Genomic DNA, 25,224 nt, shown 5'->3' with positions numbered 1-25,224 from the left:
CGCAGATTGGAAATGAGGCGGTAATTTACAGGATCAGTAGGGTACAAATTGGGTTTTTTTTTAAAAATTGGGCATACTAATGCATGTTTCCAATTTTCAGGGACAATTCCAGTAGAGAGGCTTTTATTAAACATCTCAAGAACACTGGGAAGAAGATCATGTGACAGATTGGAGTACCAAATAGAAGGAACAGGGTCAAATGGACAAAAAGTGGATTTTGTATTGGAAACATGTTCTTGTTAATGTAGGGAAGGAAGACATGGAGGAGGTATATAAAGGAGCTGACTGAATTTTAGGTGAAGGGGAAGTGGGAGCAGAAGGACAATGTGAAAGAATGGCAACAAGCGAGGAGATTTTTTGTGTAAATGTTGTTGCGAGAGTATCAACTGAAGGAATCAGTGATGTGTTACAATCAGGGCGTTGTGTGGATAGATTTGTGGCAAGTTTGAAAATAACTTTAGTAGAGTTACCTGGTGTTTTCAGAATTTCACAGAAAAAAAGATTTCTTTGCTTTTCTTAGTTCGGCGTTATAGATGCAAAGTTCAAGTTTGCAAAGTTTAAGTGCTTCTGGCATCTTACTCTTTGTTTAAAAAATCTTAGATTCGGATGATACCAGGGGGATTTAGGGCGGGGATGAGAGGATGGTGGTCCTGCTGCACGTCTTATCTTCCGCCTTGACCGATATACTCATATCACCCCTCTCCTCAAGTCACTTCACTGGCTTCCGATGAGATACCGCATACAGTTCAAGTTTCTCCTACTAACCTACAAATGCACTCGATCTGCAGCCCCTCCTTACCTCTCTACCCTCATCTCCCCTTACATTCCTACCCGTAACCTCTGCTCACAGGACAAATCCCTCCTCTCAGTACCCTTCTCCACAACCGCCAACTCCAGGCTCCGCCCTTTCTGCCTCGCCTCTCCCTATGCTTGGAATAAACTTCCTGAGCCCATACGCCAAGCCCCCTCCCTGCCCATCTTCAAATCATTGCTCAAAGCCCACCTCTTCAACGTCGCCTTCGGCACCTAACCACTACACCGCTACTCAGGAAATCTAGACTGCCCCAACTTGACATTTCGTCCTTTAGATTGTAAGTTCCTTTGAGCAGGTACCGTCCTTATTTGTTAATTTGTACAGCGCTGCGTAACCCTAGTAGCGCTCTAGAAATGTTAAGTAGTAGTAGTAGAATAGGAGTAGGACTCGGCTGCTTGTCTTAGACTAGAAAAACAATGATTAGCTTGATCATCAAGAGAAAGAGAAGAAAAAGAACTAGGACGATTAAAAGATAATGAAGGAGATGTGGCGGAGTCTAGCATAAGAATGTGTGAAAGAGGGTTACGGGATGAAAAGGTAATAAGAGTAGAGGTATTTCTATTAGAAAAAACGTGAAATGAAGGTATATTGGATTTAAAAGAGAAATAGATAAGATAGTGGTCAGTCCAAGAGTGAGGTATACAGGAGAAATTATGAAGAGAAAAAGTTGCAGACTCCAGAGTGCAAGCATCCCTACCAAATGATACCGAAGACATGGGTCTTCAAACTTCTGGCTGTTATGAGAGCGGATTCAACCACCATCGAATGGTGCAGAAGCTGTGGCATTTCAAATCTGGGAGCCTTCGGGATTCTATACACGGAGTCCAGCTTCTTAGGAACAACCTACACAGTGAGAGGGGTCTCCCAGTTATTCATCTGTGCAGACTTAAGGATGTTGTGAACAGGCACTATCACAGCTTCCTTAGGAGGGGAGTCATAATTAAGGATGTCCCACATTTCAGCCCTGGGCTCATCCTCTATCTACAACTTAAATGGAATGATTTCCACCATTTCCCTCAAAAATTGGACAAAAGAGAGATCCTCTGGAGGAGACTTCCTTCTTTCTTGGGGTGGAGAAGTGTCTGTAGGTAGACCAAGACAGCCTTCTCTGAGGGTTCTTCTGGTTCTACATCAGATGCCCAAATGTGAAGTACTCCTTATGGGACGTCTGAATCTGTGCCTGCCTCAAACCACGGATGTGTGACCAGGCTTTGAGCAGGAGCACCAAGATATGGGTCCCTTCCTGGACTCTAGGGTCACTTCCTCTCCTGATAGGCTGGAAAGGAGCACCATAATGGTTGGTGCCAGCTTCAAAGCCCAACAAGGCACTAGTGTGGATGAATGCCCAAAAGACAGAGCATGGCTCTCCAGGTTGGGCTGAAGCAGCAACTATAGTTGGTACTGATGCCCTCAATACCTTGGTGTTGCACCAAACTAGGATGCGCCTCAGCTCCTCCTGTAACATGGCTCAGAGTCACTCCTCAAAGATTGGTATCGGTAAAGGCAGGGCAAGGTGCTGGAAAGGGGACAGCCTGCAAAGAAGTAGGAGCCTAATCAGGGGTCCCAGCTTCGGGAATATTGGAACATTGGCACTGCTTCCATGGAGACGGCCGTACCTCACAGTGCCAATGCTTCTCAGGTACCAGCAACACCAGGGTCCCAGAGCTCCTAGCACTGTGCTTTGATGAGGTCCGATACTGGTGCTTCTTCATCTTCACTCAATGCACAACATCGGGGTCCCTCATTGCTGACAAGGACAATGCAGAAGCCTTGTGAGTTCTCAGTGTTAGGTCTGATGAAGCTTGACCCACACAGGCACTACCGATGCCCAACATCGAGGCAGGGGGTGACCTCCTCTATGTTGATGTGTCCCCAGTGTCCGGTGCATCTCCTGAAGACACGGAGACCGATGCCTTGGATGTCAGTGACAATGGACCAGACTTGCGCATGCAAAAAAAGTTTCTGATGCAGGGCATTTGAGCACAAAGAGAACAGTGAGAGGACTTATGGTCAAGGCTCAGGCATGGTAGGCACACAGCATTAGGATCAGTCACATACATGGTCTTACTGCAGTCAGTCTTACAACTCTAAAAAAAATCAAGGAAACAAAAGACTTCAATACTATTCAGTTCATTTGGTAGTACAAAAGTCTCCTGCCCAACGCAAAAGGGCAAAGTGAGTTCAGAGGCATAGCAGCACACAAATACCAGAATTCTGACACCGAAAATACAATCAGCTTTTGATCACCAATCAGATTTAGCAATATTTCAATCTTATTCCCAATAAACTATGTGTTACGATACGAATTTGTTACAACTAATTCACTCTGCTCACTCACCCTGATATATACTGAACATACGAGGAAAACTAAATTTTCGCAATTAAAACCGAGACCATCCACTTTCCTAAATAACCTACCTCAACCATTTCCCCAAATAACAAGAACAGCATTCCCTTTCAGTACAGGTGCCCCAAACAGACACTGCCTCCCAGCACAATACAGTTTCTCAAACTCAACCCAAAGCAAAGAGTACAAATATAATGACAAAGATTTAAATTAAATATAGGAAGCTTACAAAGTTCAGGTAAGTCAGACCACCACAACTGAAATGAGTTAGGCTAGCATGGTGATAAATAGATAAAAATACAAAAAGATAGGGAATCCAAAGAGCAGAGAAACAGAAAAGCCAGAAAATGGAACCAGGGGCCTCCAAGAGTGGGTGAACGTCACGTAGGACCCGACATGGGCCATATTTCAGCTTAGTGCCTATGTCAGGGGTCACTGAATACCTAAATAAACACTCAATCCTGCACGAATCTCAATCAGGATTTTGGACAAACCACAGCACAGAAACTGTTCTAGTAGCCGCAGTGAACTCATTCAAACAAGCAATCGCAACTGGTAACAACATACTCGTCCTACAATTCGACATGTCCAGTGCCTTTGACATGGTTAATCATGAAATACTATTACATATACTAGAATACTTTGAAGTAGGAGGCACAGTAATCAAATGGTTTAAAAGATTCCTAACCACAAGATCATACCAAGTAACAACGAATGCGGACAGATCACCCCCATGGACACCCGAATGTGGAGTACCCCAAGGATCCCCCCTATCACCAACCTTATTCAACCTAATGATGATACTGTTAGCCAAACTGCTAGCCAATCAAAACCTCAATCCTTACATATATGCTGACGATGTCACAATCTACATCCCGTTCAAACATGATCTAAATGAAATCACCAACGAGATCAACCAAAGCCTCCAAATCATGCAAACCTGGGCGGATGCATTCCCACTAAAACTTAACGCAGAAAAAACACATTGTCTTGTACTCACCTCCCAACATAACACAAAAAACTTCTCTACCACAATCACACCATACTGCTCTCTTCCAGTCCTCACAAAACCTGAAAATTCTTGGAGTTACTATTGATCGAAACCTCACTCTCGATACCCAGGTGCAGAACACGATGAAAAAGATGTTCCACACCATGTGGAAACTCAAAAGAGTAAAACCATTCTTCCCGAGATACGTCTTCCGCACCCTGGTACAGTCAATGGTAATAAGCCATCTGGATTACTGCAATGCACTATATGGGCGCTGCAAAGAACAGACTATCAAAAAACTCCAAACAGCCTAGAACTGCCGCCAGACTCATATTTGGAAAAACTAAATATGAAAGTGCAAAACCGCTAAGAGAGAAACTGCACTGGCTCCCACTTAAAGAATGCATTGCGTTCAAGATATGTATGATCAGTGCTTTTTTTGTGCCGGTACGCAACGGTACGGCGTACCGGCACCTTTTTTTTTTTTTGCTCCCCCCGCCCCGTGACGGACGCAGTGCCAGCCCCCATTTCCGGCCGCTGCTGCTTCTCCTGTTGAGCAGCAGCGGCCGCTACACAAAGAAAAAGTTTTAAAAAAAAAAACTTCAAACCTGGCTGAAACGTGGCACCCCGGCACTGTAGACAGCCATTAGGCATTGGCTGTTGCCCCGCAGCTGCTCCTCCTCTTGCCTCTACGTCACTGCGCTCCTCCGGGGTCTTCCTCCAGGGGCAGTGACGTAGAGGCAAGAGGAGGAGCGGCTGCGGGGCAATAGCCAATGCCTAATGGCTGTCTACAGTGCCGGCGTTTCAGCCAGGTTTGAAGTTTTTTTTTTTTTTAATCATCTTTTTCTTTGTGTAGCGGCCGCTGCTGCTCAACAGGAGAAGCAGCAGCGGCCAGAAATAGGGGCTGGGAAGGATTGGGGGGAGAGAGAGAGAGAGAGGGAAAACAACAGATGGAAGGATTGGGGAGAGGGGAAAAACAGATGGAAGGATGGGGAGAGAGAGGGAAAAACACAGATGGAAGGATTGGGGAGAGAGGGAAAAACAGATGGAAGGATGAGGAAAGAGAGAGGGAAAACAGATGGAAGGATGGGGAGAGAGGGAAAAACAGATGGAAGGATTGGGGAGAGGGGGAAAAACAGATGGAAGGATGGGGAGAGAGAGGGAAAAACACAGATGGAAGGATTGGGGAGAGAGGGAAAAACAGATGGAAGGATGAGGAAAGAGAGAGGGAAAACAGATGGAAGGATGGGGAGAGAGGGAAAAACAGATGGAAGGATTGGGGAGAGGGGAAAAACAGATGGAAGGATGGGGAGAGAGAGGGAAAAACACAGATGGAAGGATTGGGGAGAGAGGGAAAACAGATGGAAGGATGGGGAGAGAGGGGGAAAACAGATGGAAGGATGGGGAGAGAGAGAGGGAAAACGGAAGGATAGGGAGAGAAAGAGGGAAGACGCTGGATGGAAGAATGCAGAAAGAAATAGGGGAGACACTGGAAGGATGGGGAGAGAAAGCAGAGCTGCTGGATGGAAAAGGGGAATAGAGAAAGACTGGAGAATAAGAGGAAGGGGCATGGGGAGAACAAGGGTGAGGAAAAGATGAAAAGCCACAGGTAGATGAAGGAAATTAAAGAATGGATAGTAAGAATGAATTAAATCTGGACAGAGAGAGAGCCTGAAAAATATTGAAGAAAGCAATGAAAAAGGAGACAAAAATGACAAATGGCACAGAAGAGTTAAGCGAAAACAAAGGAAAGGAGAATCACAGACTGGGACCAATATGGAAAGAAAAACAGTCATCAGACAACAAAGGTAGAAAAAAATCATTTTATTTTCATTTTAGTGTTTGTAATATGTCCAATTTGAGAATTTACATTGGCTGTCTTATTTTGCACTGGGTATACTACTACTACTACTTAGCAAATCACGTTATTTTTTTCTCCTATAGTACTGTAATATTTTCAATGATGTCTGTTTATATGCGCCATGGCTGGTATAGGGGGTGTGGTTAATGTGGGTGTGGCTATCATAGGGGTGGAGCCATATGTGGTGACCCCGCCCATAATGAGTACCGGCACCTTTTTTTCTACAAAAAAAGCACTGTGTATGATTGTACACAAAATTATCCACGCAGATGCCCCGATCTACATGCTGAACCTAGTGGACCTACCTCCCAGAAACGCCACAAGAACATCCCGCAAATTTCTCAATTTGAACGTCCCCAGCTGTAAAGGACTAAAATACAAGCTGATGCATGCCACTACCTTCTCCTACACGAGCACGCAAATATGGAATGCTCTACCCACAGACCTGAAATCAATTGTCGAAACAAATAACTTTCGCAAATCTCTGAAGACACTTCTTCAACAAGGTCTACAACGAGAACCAACAGCTTCACTAATTCACTTTCCCAACTCAACCAGTTACGAAAATCCACTTCTACTATCACCCGCCCAATCACTTCCTCTTTCTTCCCTACTTAATCTCTACACACTACTAACTGTATCTGATATTCTGGAATGACAATGTCATAACAAAACTATGTAAGCCACATTGAGCCTGCAAATGGGTGGGACAATGTGGGATATAAATGCAATAAATAATAATAATAATATAACCGGGTGAGATACTGTCAAGAGCCCTTAGTAAGGCAATTGTCATACTAGCAGATAAGAAATTCTCCTGTGTCACATGAGGCTGACTCCTGAAGCAGGCGCTATGCTGAATCACGGCCCATGTAGGGCCCTTCATGAAACATTTGATGTTTACCCACCCTTGGAGGCCCCTGGTGCTTTCTTCTGAGTTTTCAAATAGATACAAAATATCACCTGAGAATAATCATGAAGGATGGTGTATGTGAGGTACTGGCTAGAATTCCACTCAATAAAGACAACGTAACGAAGGGCAGCAGATAATGCTGGTAGCATTGTGAGCCGCATTTTCCAGGTTGGGCAAACCCTTCAGTTTGGTCAGGATTCCTGATGCAGCTACATTGTGTGTAGTTCTGTAGGTGGAAAAAAAAGAGGAAAGTGAGTTGTCCACTCAGGATAAGTATTACTACTACTACTACTATTTAGCATTTCTATAGCGCTACAAGGCGTACGCAGCGCTGCAGAAACATAGAAGAAAGACAGGCCCTGCTCAAAGAGCTATGTAATAAAAGTGAGCCAAGTATAGGACAATCAAGCCATTGTGACATCACTGATGAGGTTGGCTCTTACTGGTGGCCTGAGGCATTATGACATCACAATATTAGCTCTGGTTACAAGAGACTACTACTACTACTACTACTACTTATCACTTCTATAGCGCTACAAGGCATACGCAGCGCTGCAGAAACATAGAAGAAAGACAGTCCCTGCTCAAAGAGCTATGTAATAAAAGTGAGCCAAGTATAGGACAATCAAGCCATTGTGACATCACTGATGAGGTTGGCTCTTATTGGTGGACTGAGGCATTATGACATCACAATATTAGCTCTGGTTACAAGAGACTACTACTACTACTATTTAGCATTTCTATAGCGCTACAAGGCGTACGCAGCGCTGCACAAACATAGAAGAAAGACAGTCCCTGCTCAAAGAGCTATGTAATAAAAGTGAGCCAAGTATAGGACAATCAAGCCATTGTGACATCACTGATGAGGTTGGCTCTTATTGGTGGACTGAGGCATTATGACATCACAATATTAGCTCTGGTTACAAGAGACTACTACTACTACTATTTAGCATTTCTATAGCGCTACAAGGCGTACGCAGCGCTGCACAAACATAGAAGAAAGACAGTCCCTGCTCAAAGAGCTATGTAATAAAAGTGAGCCAAGTATAGGACAATCAAGCCATTGTGACATCACTGATGAGGTTGGCTCTTACTGGTGGACTGAGGCATTATGACATCACAATATTAGCTCTGGTTACAAGAGACTACTACTACTACTATTTAGCATTTCTATAGCACTACAAGGCGTACGCAGCGCTGCAGAAACATAGAAGAAAGACAGTCCCTGCTCAAAGAGCTATGTAATAAAAGTGAGCCAAGTATAGGACAATCAAGCCATTGTGACATCACTGATGAGGTTGGCTCTTATTGGTGGCCTGAGGCATTATGACATCACAATATTAGCTCTGGTTACAAGAGACTACTACTACTACTATTTAGCATTTCTATAGCGCTACAAGGCGTACGCAGCGCTGCACAAACATAGAAGAAAGACAGTCCCTGCTCAAAGAGCTATGTAATAAAAGTGAGCCAAGTATAGGACAATCAAGCCATTGTGACATCACTGATGAGGTTGGCTCTTATTGGTGGCCTGAGGCATTATGACATCACAATATTAGCTCTGGTTACAAGAGACTACTACTACTACTATTTAGCATTTCTATAGCGCTACAAGGCGTACGCAGCGCTGCACAAACATAGAAGAAAGACAGTCCCTGCTCAAAGAGCTATGTAATAAAAGTGAGCCAAGTATAGGACAATCAAGCCATTGTGACATCACTGATGAGGTTGGCTCTTATTGGTGGACTGAGGCATTATGACATCACAATATTAGCTCTGGTTACAAGAGACTACTACTACTACTATTTAGCATTTCTATAGCGCTACAAGGCGTACGCAGCGCTGCACAAACATAGAAGAAAGACAGTCCCTGCTCAAAGAGCTATGTAATAAAAGTGAGCCAAGTATAGGACAATCAAGCCATTGTGACATCACTGATGAGGTTGGCTCTTACTGGTGGACTGAGGCATTATGACATCACAATATTAGCTCTGGTTACAAGAGACTACTACTACTACTATTTAGCATTTCTATAGCACTACAAGGCGTACGCAGCGCTGCAGAAACATAGAAGAAAGACAGTCCCTGCTCAAAGAGCTATGTAATAAAAGTGAGCCAAGTATAGGACAATCAAGCCATTGTGACATCACTGATGAGGTTGGCTCTTATTGGTGGACTGAGGCATTATGACATCACAATATCACCTCTGATTACAAGAGACTACTACTACTACTATTTAGCATTTCTATAGCACTACAAGGCGTACGCAGCGCTGCACAAACATAGAAGAAAGACAGTCCCTGCTCAAAGAGCTATGTAATAAAAGTGAGCCAAGTATAGGACAATCAAGCCATTGTGACATCACTGATGAGGTTGGCTCTTATTGGTGGACTGAGGCATTATGACATCACAATATTAGCTCTGGTTACAAGAGACTACTACTACTACTATTTAGCATTTCTATAGCACTACAAGGCGTACGCAGCGCTGCAGAAACATAGAAGAAAGACAGTCCCTGCTCAAAGAGCTATGTAATAAAAGTGAGCCAAGTATAGGACAATCAAGCCATTGTGACATCACTGATGAGGTTGGCTCTTATTGGTGGACTGAGGCATTATGACATCACAATATCACCTCTGATTACAAGAGACTACTACTACTACTATTTAGCATTTCTATAGCACTACAAGGCGTACGCAGCGCTGCACAAACATAGAAGAAAGACAGTCCCTGCTCAAAGAGCTATGTAATAAAAGTGAGCCAAGTATAGGACAATCAAGCCATTGTGACATCACTGATGAGGTTGGCTCTTATTGGTGGACTGAGGCATTATGACATCACAATATCACCTCTGATTACAAGAGACTACTACTACTACTATTTAGCATTTCTATAGCACTACAAGGCGTACGCAGCGCTGCACAAACATAGAAGAAAGACAGTCCCTGCTCAAAGAGCTATGTAATAAAAGTGAGCCAAGTATAGGACAATCAAGCCATTGTGACATCACTGATGAGGTTGGCTCTTACTGGTGGACTGAGGCATTATGACATCACAATATTAGCTCTGGTTACAAGAGACTACTACTACTACTACTACTACTTATCACTTCTATAGCGCTACAAGGCATACGCAGCGCTGCACAAACATAGAAGAAAGACAGTCCCTGCTCAAAGAGCTATGTAATGAAAGTGAGCCAAGTATAGGACAATCAAGCCATTGTGACATCACTGATGAGGTTGGCTCTTATTGGTGGACTGAGGCATTATGACATCACAATATCACCTCTGATTACAAGAGACTACTACTACTACTATTTAGCATTTCTATAGCACTACAAGGCGTACGCAGCGCTGCACAAACATAGAAGAAAGACAGTCCCTGCTCAAAGAGCTATGTAATAAAAGTGAGCCAAGTATAGGACAATCAAGCCATTGTGACATCACTGATGAGGTTGGCTCTTATTGGTGGACTGAGGCATTATGACATCACAATATCACCTCTGATTACAAGAGACTACTACTACTACTATTTAGCATTTCTATAGCACTACAAGGCGTACGCAGCGCTGCACAAACATAGAAGAAAGAGTCCCTGCTCAAAGAGCTATGTAATAAAAGTGAGCCAAGTATAGGACAATCAAGCCATTGTGACATCACTGATGAGGTTGGCTCTTATTGGTGGCCTGAGGCATTATGACATCACAATATTAGCTCTGGTTACAAGAGACTACTACTACTACTATTTAGCATTTCTATAGCGCTACAAGGCATACGCAGTGCTGCACAAACATAGAAGAAAGACAGTCCCTGCTCAAAGAGCTATGTAATAAAAGTGAGCCAAGTATAGGACAATCAAGCCATTGTGACATCACTGATGAGGTTGGCTCTTATTGGTGGACTGAGGCATTATGACATCACAATATCACCTCTGATTACAAGAGACTACTACTACTACTATTTAGCATTTCTATAGCACTACAAGGCGTACGCAGCGCTGCAGAAACATAGAAGAAAGACAGTCCCTGCTCAAAGAGCTATGTAATAAAAGTGAGCCAAGTATAGGACAATCAAGCCATTGTGACATCACTGATGAGGTTGGCTCTTACTGGTGGACTGAGGCATTATGACATCACAATATTAGCTCTGGTTACAAGAGACTACTACTACTACTACTACTACTTATCACTTCTATAGCGCTACAAGGCATACGCAGCGCTGCACAAACATAGAAGAAAGAGTCCCTGCTCAAAGAGCTATGTAATGAAAGTGAGCCAAGTATAGGACAATCAAGCCATTGTGACATCACTGATGAGGTTGGCTCTTATTGGTGGACTGAGGCATTATGACATCACAATATTAGCTCTGGTTACAAGAGACTACTACTACTACTATTTAGCATTTCTATAGCGCTACAAAGCATACGCAGCGCTGCACAAACATAGAAGAAAGACAGTCCCTGCTCAAAGAGCTTACAATCTAATAGACAAAAAATAAATAAAGTAAGCAAATCAAATCAATTAATGTGAACGGGAAGGAAGAGAGGAGGGTAGGTGGAGGCGAGTGGATACAAGTGGTTACGAGTCAAAAGCAATGTTAAAGAGGTGGGTTTTCAGTCTAGATTTAAAGGTGGCCAAGGATGGGGCAAGACGTAGGGGCTCAGGAAGTTTATTCCAGGCGTAGGGTGCAGCGAGACAGAAGGCGCGAAGTCTGGAGTTGGCAGTAGTGGAGAAGGGAACAGACAAGAAGGATTTATCCATGGAGCGGAGTGCACGGGAAGGGGTGTAGGGAAGGACGAGTGTGGAGAGATACTGGGGAGCAGCAGAGTGAGTACATTTATAGGTCAGTAGAAGATTAGTATGATTAGTTCAGGGAAAGTAGTACATTAGAAAGTTAAAATGTACAACATGACAAATATGCATTGATCAAATTGTGAAATAGAACTGTATTCATGATACAAGAGAGATGAGTTGGTACAGTATTACTGTACGTCTAACAGGTCAAACCTTGTTTATGTTGTAAACTCCTATCATATATCTTAAAGCAGTCCTCAGTAGCATTTTTTAATCTTTATTTTTTTTTCATTGTGATGAAGTTTCAATGGCATTTATTTACCCAGAAAACACCTTAGAGATTGTTCTCTTCAAATGCGGCTAAATGTATGTTTGACTTCTACAGGATGGATACTTTAGCCACATACAGGGCAATTCTATAAACCAGGTGCTAACATTTACTCCAGATTCTGTATAGGTCGCCCAAATTTGGGTGCAGTTACCAGATCTGCGTGCAAACTAATTAATCGATTAGGCATTAACAATCAACAATTGGTGTAAACAAGCACTTACTTTGGCAGCAATTAGGACATGCATGGATCTGCCCTGTGTCTTATTCTATAACATGTGAGCATAAAATTTCTTAGCATGCAACACAAAAGGGGGTGTGGCCATAGGAGGGGCATAGGCGGGTCGGGGGTGTTTCCAGCAATTAGGCACCGTGTTATAGAATTCCTGTGTTTGTGCACCTAATTGCCATAAGTTGGGTACATGAAAAATCCAATTAATTGACCAAAAAAGATTTTTTAATAAATGTGGGGACTTAAATATAGCTAAGATATGTGGAGGGGCATAATCGAACGAAAACGTCTATCTCCATGGGCGTTTATCTCCGAGAACGGGTCCGTGAAGGGGCGGACTGAACCGTATTTTTGAAAAAAATAGACGTCCATGTTTTATTCGACAATTTGTGAGCTGGGCGTTTTTGCTTTTCAGCGATAATGGAAAATGAAAGCGCCCAGCTCAAAAACGAATAAATCCAAGGCATTTGTTCGTGGGAGGAGCCAGGATTCGTAGTGCACTGGTCCCCCTCACATGCCAGTACACCAACCGGGCTCCCTAGGGGGCACTTTTACAAAAACAAAAAAAAAGGTAAAAGAGCTCCCAGGTGCAAAGCACCCTTCCCTTGTGTGTTGAGCCCCCCAAATCCCCCTCAAAACCCACTGCCCACAAGTCTACACCATTACTATAGCCCTAAGGGGTGAAGGGGGGCACCTACATGTGGGTACAGTGGGTTTGGGGGGGTTGGACGACTAAGCATTAAGCAGCATAATTGTAACAGGTAGGGGGGGATGGGCCTGGGTCCACCTGCCTGAAGTCCACTGCACCCCCTAACAACTGCTGCCAGGGAGGTGGGTATGACATTTGAGGGTGAAAATAAAAAGTTGTGAAACATCATTTTTTGTGGTGGGAGGGGGTTAGTGACCACTGGGGGAGTCAGGGGAGGTCATCCCCGATTCCCTCTGGTGGTAATCTGGTCATTTAGGGCACTTTTTGGGGCCTTATTCGTGAAAAAACAGGGTCCAAGAAAAGTGCCCTAAATTCTAGCTACAAACGCATACTTTTTTTCCATTATCGGCGAAAGACGCCCATCTCTGTTCGGGTGATAACCATGCCCCAGTCCCGCCTTCACCACGCCTCCGGCACGCCCCCGTCAACTTTGTACGCTTCCGCGATGGAGTGCAATTGAAAACGTCCAAGTTCGGCTTTCGATTATACCGCGTTATTCGTTTTTGTGAGATAAACGTCCATCTCCCGATTTAGGTCGGAACTTGGGCGTTTTTCTCGTTCGATTATAAGCAGGATAGGGTGATCTAATGATGATTTGCACTGCAACCATTATTTTCAATATGAAGAAAGAACAAGGTGTTCTCATGGTGTGAGTTGCATTAAGATCTGATGATCCCCCCCCAAAAAACATACTTATACAAATGTAATATTGTTGTAGACTTTGTGGTTGATTTTCCTGCTGCAATAAGTTGGGTACAAGCATTTATACCAGCTTTGGCAGGTATAAGTGCCCATGCCCGCATGAGAAGCGTGCCAAGCTAGTCTTCTGTAAAGAGCGCCCTTATTGCAGACTGTAACTTTGCCAAACTTTAAGTGCCATTTACTGAATCCTTCTGTTTCAGCATTATCATCTATTCCTTTACCATTCAACCCCAAATCTTTCTGTAATACTAAATGTTTACCCTCTTCTCATTTCCACTATTCATGATGTATTGTAAGCCACATTGAACCTGCAAAGAGGTGGGAAAATGTGGGATACAAATGCAATAAATAATAATAATAAAAAGAATAATAATCCGTCCCTATATGCATAAATATTTAAAACACTGGCATATGTGCACCAACCGGCTATCCACCGATATTCAGCAAATTGCTGCCAAATTAGGCTGCCAAAATTGCTAGCCTATCTTTGGCCGGTTTCAACTTAACTGGCCACCACTGAGTATCAGCTTGGCCGGTTAAATTGAAACCAGACAATAAACACCCGGAAACAGCTCGGCATTGAATATCCAGGCTGACCGCAGGAGGTAGCCTGGTTACCTCCCACAGTATGAATATCGGAGCCAATAGGTCTAATGATGTGCCACGATCTGAAAGTGAGGCAGCCGCGTCTTCCTTTTTAGCTTTCAATGCGCAAGCGTGGCGTTTCTTGTTGGCGGCATTGGCACTGATATTGGCAACACAATTGAGCATTTCTGAAGCTTCATTTGTGTGCACTGTTAGCTCCTGTTGGTCCATACATTTTCATCTCATTATCACTCAGACATATCGACTCCTGAGGCAGGCATTGATTTGCCGAAACATGGTTCTGTGTTGAGTCTGATACATGGTTGTGTGCTATTTGACACTTTTGTTGGACAATAAAGTTGATATTCACCTTCTACAACTTTTGGCTTGAGCTCCTTTTGTGAAATCAATTGGCCCTGCCCTACTTTGCTGTAGCACTCTTGAAACTTTATCAGTCTTCTCCCATTTAGCTGCTGACAAGGTGGCGAGCGAGTGCTTCTGTTCAGACAGTACCGCAATGACTGCATTCTTGTTTCTGAAGTCGCTGAAGCATATCATGGGTGCTATTCCAACATGTAGACACATCTTGTATCAAAATGTCCTCTGGCAGACCTTTCAATTTCTTCTGTTTATTTAACTCAGTATTGTTAGATGGACTATGTTTGAAATGGCAATGATTTTTCTGCATTTTCAAAGACAAACTTCCAAGTTGGCTGCTTTAATTGCGGCATTTACAGAAAGCTGAAGTGAATGTGCCATACACTACACAAACTCATACGGCAATGCAGTCACAGCCTTGATCATATTTCGGACATTGACTGTTCTAAGTGGTGTTATTTTATCTTGCAGGTTCCAATAATCTATCAAGAGATATTGTGTTGTTTGACATTTTCCGATGTATGTCGCTCACTGAAAATAAAAATGTCTAATGTAAATGACTGAAGAATCCAATTCTTATCAATGAAGTGAAAGTAAACTCCTAAGTACTACTACTACTACTATTAATCATTTCTATAGCGCTACTAGACGTATGCAGCGCTGTACACTTGAACATGAAGAGACAGTCCCTGCTCAACAGAGCTTACAATCTAATTAGGACAGACAAACAGGACAAGTAAGGGATAAGGACAAAGAGTAGCACGATTCCGGAATCCCAAAGAGTAGGAAGATTCTGTGTAGAATCCTAAAGAGTAGCACGATTCCGGAATCCCAAAGAGTAGCAAGATTCCAGAATCTCAAAGACTACTACTACTTATCATTTCTATAGTGCTACTAGACGTACGCAGCGCTGTACACTTGAACATGAAGAGACAGTCCCTGCGCCACAGAGCTTACAATCTAATTAGGACAGACAAACAGGACAAACAAGAGATAAGGGAATATTAAAGTGAGGATGCGGAAAAGCTTTTAATAGAGTAGCATGGTCATTTATGTTTACAGTTCTTGAGACATATGGAATTCAGGGTAGCTTTTTTGATGCGATCTGTGCTCTGTATCATGACCTGAGGGCAGTCATGTTGGTTAATGGCTTTGTATCACAGCCCTTTTCCATTGGCAGAGGGACGAGACAGGGCCAAAGTTTTTCCATTTAACTGTCATTGGTCATTGGCCATGAAAGTCCAGCAATCTACAGTAATGACAACATAAATAGGATCTGCTAAATTTTGAACTCTCTCAGTTTTTGGAAGACATCAGATGTTTTTCTTGAAATCGTTCTTCTTGATGGACATTCGCAGGTATCATCTGATGTTTCTACCCTCAGTACGTCATGCAGTCCTGTATCAATGACAACACTGCACAGCCTGAAGTCCTTTGCAATCCAGCAGGCTATAGCATTCATAATCACATTGTTTTGAGCTTTACTGATTGTCTTACTCTTGCTCATAAAAGTAGATATCGCTTGCTGGAAAAAGGATGCGTCACACGTCCTGTCAGGCCCCGGTCCCGTCTAGCTTACCTTCCAGGTTGCGGGTGAGAAATGCTTCCAGGTCACAGAGCTGGCAGCACCATGTGAAGGAGGAGTCTGCCGCTACCTTGTGCATCCCTGTGGCTCCCACACAAGTACATGACGTCAGACGCAGGTGGAGGATGGCTGGCAGGTGCTTTAAAACTGGGTCATGGGAGGCTGTCAGTGCCTTTGCTGCTTCTCTCATTGTCTGAGAGGGGTTCTTGCTAGGTTGCCAAGCCAGCTCAGCTCCATGCCAAGCCAGTTCAGCTCCACGCCAAGGTAGCCCAGCTCCATGCCATGCCAGCTCAGTCTATCCAAGCCTGCACAGCTCCTCGCCAGGGCAAGCAAGCTCAGTTCCATGACAGCTATCCAACCCAGCTCTTGCCATCTCCAGTGACTCATCCGCAGCTGTTCGGGCCTCGACCCTGTAGGGGTATTTCCCTGTGTGTCTCACCTTGCTGGTCTTGGCCTGTATAATCCTATGACATCAAGATGGCGTCTGTACCCTATGACCTGCACAGCAGTGATTTAGCTAATTCAGCTTACTGGAAAATCACTAGCAAGGCATGTAACATCCAAGGACATGCTGTGGGCAAACCAGCCCCCCTTTATCTCCCCGAGAAGCTGAAGGCTCCAGCAAGGCGGGTGAGAAACAGAAAATGCATACCACAATGTAACAACTTGAAGATCAAGAACAACGGACCCTTCTTGCCATGCAGTGAGCTGAGGAAGATCCAGATTGGGTTCCTGCAGCCACCGGACCAAGAGGTACTGGGAAGAGCGGGAACAAGAAAGGAGTTAGTCGGAATCCCTGGAAGAGGGTGGAAGCGGAGAAGAAGACGAGTGAGAGAGACCTGATAAGGCCCACCATCTTGTGAACTGTGTATCCGGAGGAAGTAGTGTTGGTTCAGCCGTACCAGCCAGAGTGACTGTGACACTGTTTGAGCAGAGGCCCTGGGATAATTCAGAGGCTAAGACTCGCTGCAAAAGCCAGCTTGAGTCGGAGAAGTAACCCACATCCAAGAGGCTGCCCGAGAGAGACAGCCTGGTGAGTGACACAGTGATTTATTTCCTATTAGTCTGGGATTAATGCAGAGCTGGCCTTAGCCAGGAGAGGTTACCTCGGTGACTCTTGGTCAGGAAGATAAGCTGTTAATAACCGTACTACCTCGAGACAGTTATAGCATTACCATTACCAATCAGTGGTGTGATTCATATAGTAACAGTAAGAATCAGTGTGTAGTTGTGACAATATAGTTTGTAACTTTATCAGCCGTATTTTTGTATTCAGCTAAAACTTGCCAGAGTTTTTATATTTGTACCTATATTTTCTTATCTATAATAAACACATATATATATATTATCTGTGGCTTGGTGTCAGTTCTCCCATGGTACATCTGGTAAGGTGACAGATCCAAGGTTCTGTATAATAATACCCCTAGGCTGAGCTAACAACCTTGGAATAAGTAATCTGGGAATAATTGTTGTCCTAAGTATCCTATATAATAATTCTCAACTCCAACAGGATGTGCTTGGGACCGTGCCTGCCGGAAGTGGTCTGCTAGGCAGGCAGGCAGGCACTGACCTCAGTGACAGACAATTTGGCAAAGCAAAACAATCTGAGTGCTGGCCATTAGGACACAGGGTTGATAGGAGAGTTTTAAAAGACTGAAGGAACCGAAAGTGTTAAATGGGGGGAGGGGGGGAGTTCTGAACCACTGAAAGACATGAACATTTGGGAAAGGAAAACAATCTGAATGCTGGCCATTAGGACACAGGGTAGATAGCAGAGTTTTAAAAGACTGAAGGAAACGAAAGTGTTAAACTGGAGAAGGGGGGGGGGGGGGGAGTTGTGAACGACAGAGACATGCAAATTTGGGACAGGAAAACAATCTCAATGCTGGCCATTAGCACACAGGGTACATAGCAGAGTTTTAAAAGACTGAAGAACCGAAAGTGTTCGGGGGGGGGGGGGGGGGGCAAGTTCTGAATGAATGAAAGAAATGAAAATTTACGAGAGGAACACAATCTGAATGCTGGGCATTTGTACACAGGGTAGATAGGACACTTTTTTTTAAAAATGAAGGACGTGAAAGTATTACATCTTGGGGGAGGGGTGAGGAGGAAAGCGGTGGGGTATCCGGATACTGGGCGTTAGGGCCTCGGGGGCCTTAAGGAACCCAAAGTGTGGGAAGGAGGAGGAAAAGGAGGGGAGGGAACAGGGTGAGGGGCATTAGGAACAGGGGAGGGGGCCCTGTCACACACTTTCATTCTCACACACACACTGTCACACAGACAGTCTCACTCTGTCACACACCCGCACATTCACTCTGGCTCTCTCTCTCAAACATACACACTCCCAGGAAAACCTTGCTAGCGCCCGTTTCATTCGTTCCAGAAACGGGCCTTTTTTACTAGTTATTTATATTTACGCCTATAACCCCCAGTCAGACTTGTCAGCGGTTCAAGGGCTCACTATCAGGTCAGGGACAGGATAATGATGAAGCAGTTTTGCTAGTATTTGGTGACATAAGAGCGGGCGTGTGTTTTAACTTTAGACGGTACTGAAGTGTCGTGACACTGCGATGACATCTGAATTCTTTCTTACAGTATTTACAGACAGCCATTGATTTGCTTTTCAACAGGAATTATCCATTCAATAAACACTTTTCTGACTCCATCTATATACTAGAAATTAAAAAAAAATCCCACTCTCAGACCAAGCATTTTTCTCCCCCTTCCTACTAGCTCTCTCCTATTAAACAACATCATCTCTCTCTCTCTCTCTCTCTCTCTCTCTCACCCTCCCCTTCGGCACCTAACCACTACACCTCTATTCAGGAAATCTTGACTGCCCCAACTTGGCATTTTGTCCTTTAAATTGTAAGCTCCTTCGAGCAGGGACTGCCCTTCTTTGTTAAACTGTACAGTGCTGCGCAACCCTAGTAGCACTCTAGAAATGTTAAGTAGTAGTAGTAGTAGTAGATCAAGCATTGCTCTCCCACCATGAAGCCTTCCCTCCCTCAATATCATCTTTAGAACTGAGTCAAACATCCCTTTTTAACAAATGCTCAGCATTGATGATTAAAATCCTACACATACTTTCCAATTTTCAAATGTTGACTCAGACATCCTTTTTGAACAAATGGTCAGCATAGCTGATATCAGTTGCACATACTTTCCAACTGAATTTTGTAACATTGACCAAGACATCCTTTTGGAAGGGGAACAAATGCTCAGCATGGCTGAGATTATCCTGCACATGCTGTTCAATTTTTTTAACGTTGACCCGATTTGAAATAAAAGTAAAATCTTCTTCTCAAAATCTTCTTGTAATGATTTAATATCCTCCTGAACTACCTTCATTTCAGATGCAAATTCCACCCTCGTCCCTTCCAAAGCTTTGGAAAGGTTATTCACAGTACTCACAAGAGTAGTGATTTCCTGAGTTGACTTGGCCTCTGTAGAGTCTAGCCAGCAGAGAGCATTCCAAATGCTTTCCAATGACACCAACTTGGGCTTCAACTGCGAAACACAAATCTCAGTAGGAGCACCAATGCTTTTCGAAACTCCGCTGGCTTCAGCAAACCCTGCTCCATGACTAGGGGCTCCTTCCACAGCTTCCACTTCTGGAGTAAGCCCCTGCTGCGCCACTGATCCATGCGGGCGAGGTGGCATGGTGGGAGATGGCAGGGACAGAGTGACATCAAGCCCCAAGTCAGCGGTCTCCCCAAGTCAGCCCATCGGAACAGCAGGACCCCCACCAGCCTCAAACGCAGGGGCTCTGGAAGCAAACCGTTCAATGGACTGCTGGATTGGAGAGAATGTCTTTGCCGTTGAGGAAACGGTTTTGACAATCCCTTTTCACTTAGTATGTGGCATAGTGGAAAAGAAGAAAAATAACGATTGTGCAACTGCAAAGATAAGTTTTGATTAATTGAAAAATAAAAATAAAAATAGATTTAAAAGTTTTGACAAGAAGAAGGAAATTAGAAGAATAGCAGGAGGTTTTATGCCAGTGATGATTGCGGGTACTCCTTAAGGTTGAAAGCTTATGAACTGTTGACAATGGAGTTACCTAATATCTTTTCAGCCTTTTCCTCCACATCTTTAGCACCATCATGTTGAGAGGAAAATAAAGGATTTGGTATAGTTGATTAGGCTTGAACAAGTATTATGATCCTTTTTTAGCTCTGGGTTTGGAGTAGAGTAATTAAAAAATATACTGAACAATGAACAAAAAAATGTGCAATCACTGAAGAGGACAGTACAAATAAAAAAGTATAACATATGAATTTATCTTCTTGGGCAGACTGGATGGACCGTGCAGGTCTTTTTCTGCCGTCATCTACTATGTTACTATGTTACAATCAGCAAACAATAACAGGTAACTGAAATATGGATAAATTGTAAAACTAACTAAACATTTGTTTACTTTCTAGAAAGTATCTGGGGAGATCAGGACATACAGCTGCTCACCAGTTATCAAAAATAACTGCTTTTTTTTTATAGGGCTTCAGCAAAGATCTCTCTCTCTCTCTTCTCCAGGGCTGAAACTTAAGTAACAGCTAGCAACTGCTGGGTTATTTCAAACTCTAGGCTGATCAAAGCCCAGAACAACAACATTTGAAAAAAACTTGGTTACATCACTACAGGCATTTCCTTTATCTGTGTTAACTAAAGAAGGGAAAAGTCAGTTCTTTGTAACAGCTTAGAACACATGCACCAGCTGCTGGCCAAACTAGAGAAATGCACTTAAAATTTAATAAAGGCAGTTGTACAGGCTTAAAACACACTGTTCTGTCACAATTATGCTTTATGTTCTATGCCTACCCATGGATTCTTGCAAAAGAGTAACTGAAGAGAACTTGCTCATTATACCATAGTTCTATATTTTTAACCTGTGTATTGTGAGGCTAGCGAAGATTAAACTGCCTTTGAACCTTCTGTGGTGTGCAATCTTTATTATTAAGGGACCAATCCTTTGTGGCAGCCTATATCCTGGCGGGTTCCTTTCACATGACACTTAAAGGGCAATTCAACAAATGGGTGCTCACATTTACATGCCATTTCCCCGCAGAAATATACTTTTGCAGGTAAGTGTACACTAGTGCTGCCCAATTCACGATTCGAATCAATGTGCCGATTCGTTTTGGGTGAATCGATTTGTTTCAGCAAAAAAATCGGAAGTCCTGATTCGGGACTTCCCCACCTCCCTCCCGCTGTCACCCAAGTCGCTGATGCTTCTTCCCTCGGCAGTAGCAGCAACAACAGAAAATAATCTCACCACAGGGCCGGTCTCTCTATTGGCGTAGGCCTGGAAGTGACATCAGGGGCTCTGGACCGGCAGCCACGCCAATGGAGAGTCCGGCCCCATGGTGAGTTTATTTGCTTTTGACACCGCTGCTGCTCTATGGAAGCAACAGCTGCAGTAGTGGCAGAGGCGTAAGGTAGGAGGGGGCACAGAGAGGAGGCAGATGCTGGATTGGGGGTTACAGAGCTGGGACAGTGGCTGGATGGAAGAGGTGGGGGAAAGAGAGGGTGGAGGCTGGATGGAAAGGGGATAGAAAAGACGGGCAGATGCTGGATTGGGGGTTACAGAGATTGGATAGTGGCTGCACAGAAGAGGAGGGGGGAGAGAGAGGCAATGGCTGGATGGAAAGGGGACAGAAAAGGAGGGCAGATGCTAGACTGGGGGTTACAGAGATGGGACGGTGGCTGGATAGAAGAGGTATGGGGAGAGAGAGAGGGCAAAGACTGGATGGAAAGAGGACAGAGGAGGGCAGACCATGGATGGAAGGACGGAGAGGAGGGCAGGGGCTGGATGGAAGAGGGAGGGGAGGACAAGAGAGAAGGAAGGAAGATGCTGGTCCTGGGGGAGGAATGGCAAGAGGGGATCGGGGACAGAAGGGAAAGAGGAATAAGGGAAGAAGGTGAACATGAGGAGGGATAGGGACACAGAAATAGATGTGATGCTGGACATGGGGGGGCAGGGACACAGAGGGGTGTTGCTAGACAGGGCAAAAATAAACAAACAGAGGGGGGAGATGCTCAACATGGCAGGAAGATAGGGGAAGGGACCCAGAGGGAAGTTGAAAGATGGATATGGACAGAGAAGAAATGACAAATGGATCAGGAAACCCTGGCAAAAGAGTTAAGAGAAGACAGAGGAAAAGTGGAAACCAGAGACATGAATACAAAAATTAAAAGACCAGACAACAAGGGTAGAAAAATGAATTTTATTTTCTATTTATTGATAGTGGCCTTAAAGGACTGAATTGAACTGAATTGAAAGATCAATTCATATGAGTGAATCAAATCAAACATTTTTGGGCTGAATTGGATGGCACTGGTGTACAGTGGCAGCAAAGCGACTAAGCACTATTTGGTAATGGTGCACTTAAGTGGCATACCACATAAATACACGGGGAGCGTTCACATGGGTGGAGCATGGGAGGGGCATGGGCAGTGCTGACTTGTGGAGGGGCATAATCGAAAGGGACGCCCAAGTTTTCCTGAGGACGTCCTCGCAGGACGTCCAGGCAAAGGGGCAGGGAAACCCATATTATCGAAACAAGATGGGTGTCTATCTTTCGTTTCGATAATATGATCAGGGACGCCCAAATCGCGAAATTTAGGTCAACCTTAGAGATGGTCGTCCCTGATTTTCGGCGATAATGGAAACCGAGGACGCCCATCTCAGAAACGACCAAATCCAACCCCTTTGAGCATTTGTAGTGCACTGGTCCCCCTCACATGCCAAGACACCAACCGGGTACCCTAGGGGGCACTGCAGTGGAGTTCAGAAATTGCTCCCAGGTGCATAGCTCCCTTACCTTGGGTGCTGAACCCCCCCCCCCCCCAAAACCCACTACCCACAACTGTACAACACTACCATAGCACTAAGGGGTGAAGGGGGGCACCTACATGTGGGTACAGTGGGTTTCTGGTGGGTTTTGAAGAGCTCACATTTACCACCACAAGTGTAACAGGTGGGGGGGGGGGGGGGGGAAGGGCCTGGATCCGCTTGCCTGAAGTGCACTGAACCCACTAAAACTGCTCCAGGGACCTGCATACTGCTGTCATGGAGCTAGGTATGACATTTGAGGCTGGCAAAAAATATTTAAAAAGTTTGTTTCGGGTGGGAGGGGGTTAGTGACCACTGGGGGAGTAAGGGGAGGTCATCTTCGATTCCCTCAAGTGGTCATCTGGTCAGTTCGGGCACCTTTTTGAGGCTTGGTCGTAAGAAAAAATGGACCAAGTAAAGCCGCCCAAGTGCTCGTCAGGGACGCCCTTCTTTTTTCCATTATTGGTCAAGGACGCCCATGTGTTAGGCACGCCCAAGTCCCGCCTTCGCTACGCTTCCGACACGCCCCTGTGAACTTTGGTCGTCCCCGCGACAGAAAGCAGTTGAGGACGCCTAAAATCGGCTTTCGATTATGCCGATATGGGCGACCCTGGGAGAAGGACGCCCGACTCCCGATTTGTGTCGAAATATGGGCGCCCTTCTCTTTCGAAAATAAGTCTGTTGTTCATACAACTTAAGAGAATACTTAAGCTATGCATGCCCTCGCCACATTTAGGGTCCCATGGTTACATAAGCTGTATGGCTGGTGTAAGTGTAGGCACATAAATGTAAAGTGCGGTGATGTCGGGTTATGCCACTATTTTATAATGAATCAAGATGCCCAGATGCCGTTAGAGAATAGACTCCTACCTCATGTCCCTGGGGCATCTAAATGGAGACGTTTCATTGTAGAATTTCCCCCTTAATGCAGAAGTAGAGAAAGTTCATTTCTGTCGTGGGTAAAAAATTCTTACCTGGCCATGTTAAAGCCATAGCACCAGAAGATACATCCGATGAATCTGGCACACAAACAGGACCTGAGAGGAGCTATTGGCTGCTGCAGCATGGAAACAAATATTCATGATTATTGAAAGATTTGCTACTCTGAGAAAGGATTTACTCACTTGGACTGTACGTTCCGCTGGATTAATGCTGAAGGATTTGCAGCCAGCGTAACATGGCGACATATATTCAAATCCATCTGAACCACATATAGGGTTATAGGCCATATCGGGGCAGTTGCAGTTCTTATAACAGGCAGACAAATTATATTTATCAGTTCTAGAAAAAAAGAGAGAAATTATTGCATATCAAGATGACACTATAATCCAAAGGAGCTCAAAAAGATGATTACAACATGCATTTCTAAAGACACTTTCATCCAAAATTCTATGCAAGTTGATAGAGGAGGTATAATACATTAAAAAAAAATGCTAAACAGCATGATAAAGTTGTAAAAATGGACCAAAGAATTATGAAGTTTGAAAACAGTACAACCTACTATGATTAAAGACTTGACGAACCTAAGGGTTAAAATGGAAATTTTTGATAATTACACTAAAAATCATAACCTTAGATTTGTCAATTTTCCTAAACTTCAAAATGTTGCTCCCTTGGAAATGCTGAAGCGCTATATGCGCGAAATATTATTAATTCCCGAACAAAATATACCACCAATGACTATGGCTTATTATATTTCTGGGAAAGACCTGAATCAACCTGAAGCTCCGATAGATGTTTCTCTTTTGTTGGAGACCTCGGACACCGATTTAGCGACTGCAGCCACATTAGTGGCGACAGTCGCACTATTACCAGACAAGAGTTGGATCTTCCGCCTGTTTTTCCGTAACAAGGACAAACCTTTTTTAGGTTTTAAAGTATTACTATTTCCGGATGTCTCTAAGGAGATAAGACGATGGAGGAAACAATTTCTGCTCCTTAGACCTGAAATTCTGCACTTGGGGGGCACCTTTTTTCTAAGATACCCTGCAAGTGCATAATAAAATTTAGGGATAAAAAATATGTATTTACAGAACCTGCCCACGTGTCGGCGCTTATAGCCTCAGCAAAAGTGGAAAAGCGCTAATTATAAGCATTAACTCCGCTTAGTAGAATTTGCATTATCTTGTGATATCTTTTTTTTTTCCTTTGTAAT

At 44.0% G+C, this 25,224-nt stretch overlaps 1 protein-coding gene across 5 annotated transcripts in view; it reads right to left on the bottom strand.

Annotated features, from left to right (window-relative positions):
* SLCO2B1 (solute carrier organic anion transporter family member 2B1) overlaps window positions 1-25,224 on the bottom strand; it is a 208,249-nt gene that overhangs the window by 24,688 nt on the left and 158,337 nt on the right. For all 5 annotated transcript variants that reach the window (XM_030199987.1, XM_030199988.1, XM_030199990.1 and 2 more), the window contains 2 exons: window positions 24,194-24,350; window positions 6,977-7,152 (listed from right to left, as the gene is read on the bottom strand). In XM_030199987.1, coding sequence (XP_030055847.1) covers window positions 6,977-7,152; window positions 24,194-24,350 — 333 coding nt within the window. The remainder of the gene's footprint in view (window positions 1-6,976; window positions 7,153-24,193; window positions 24,351-25,224) is intronic.

Source organism: Microcaecilia unicolor, chromosome 4, assembly GCF_901765095.1.
Source record: "Microcaecilia unicolor chromosome 4, aMicUni1.1, whole genome shotgun sequence".
NCBI lineage: Eukaryota > Metazoa > Chordata > Amphibia > Gymnophiona > Siphonopidae > Microcaecilia > Microcaecilia unicolor.
This window is presented reverse-complemented; position numbering and strand designations above follow the sequence as displayed.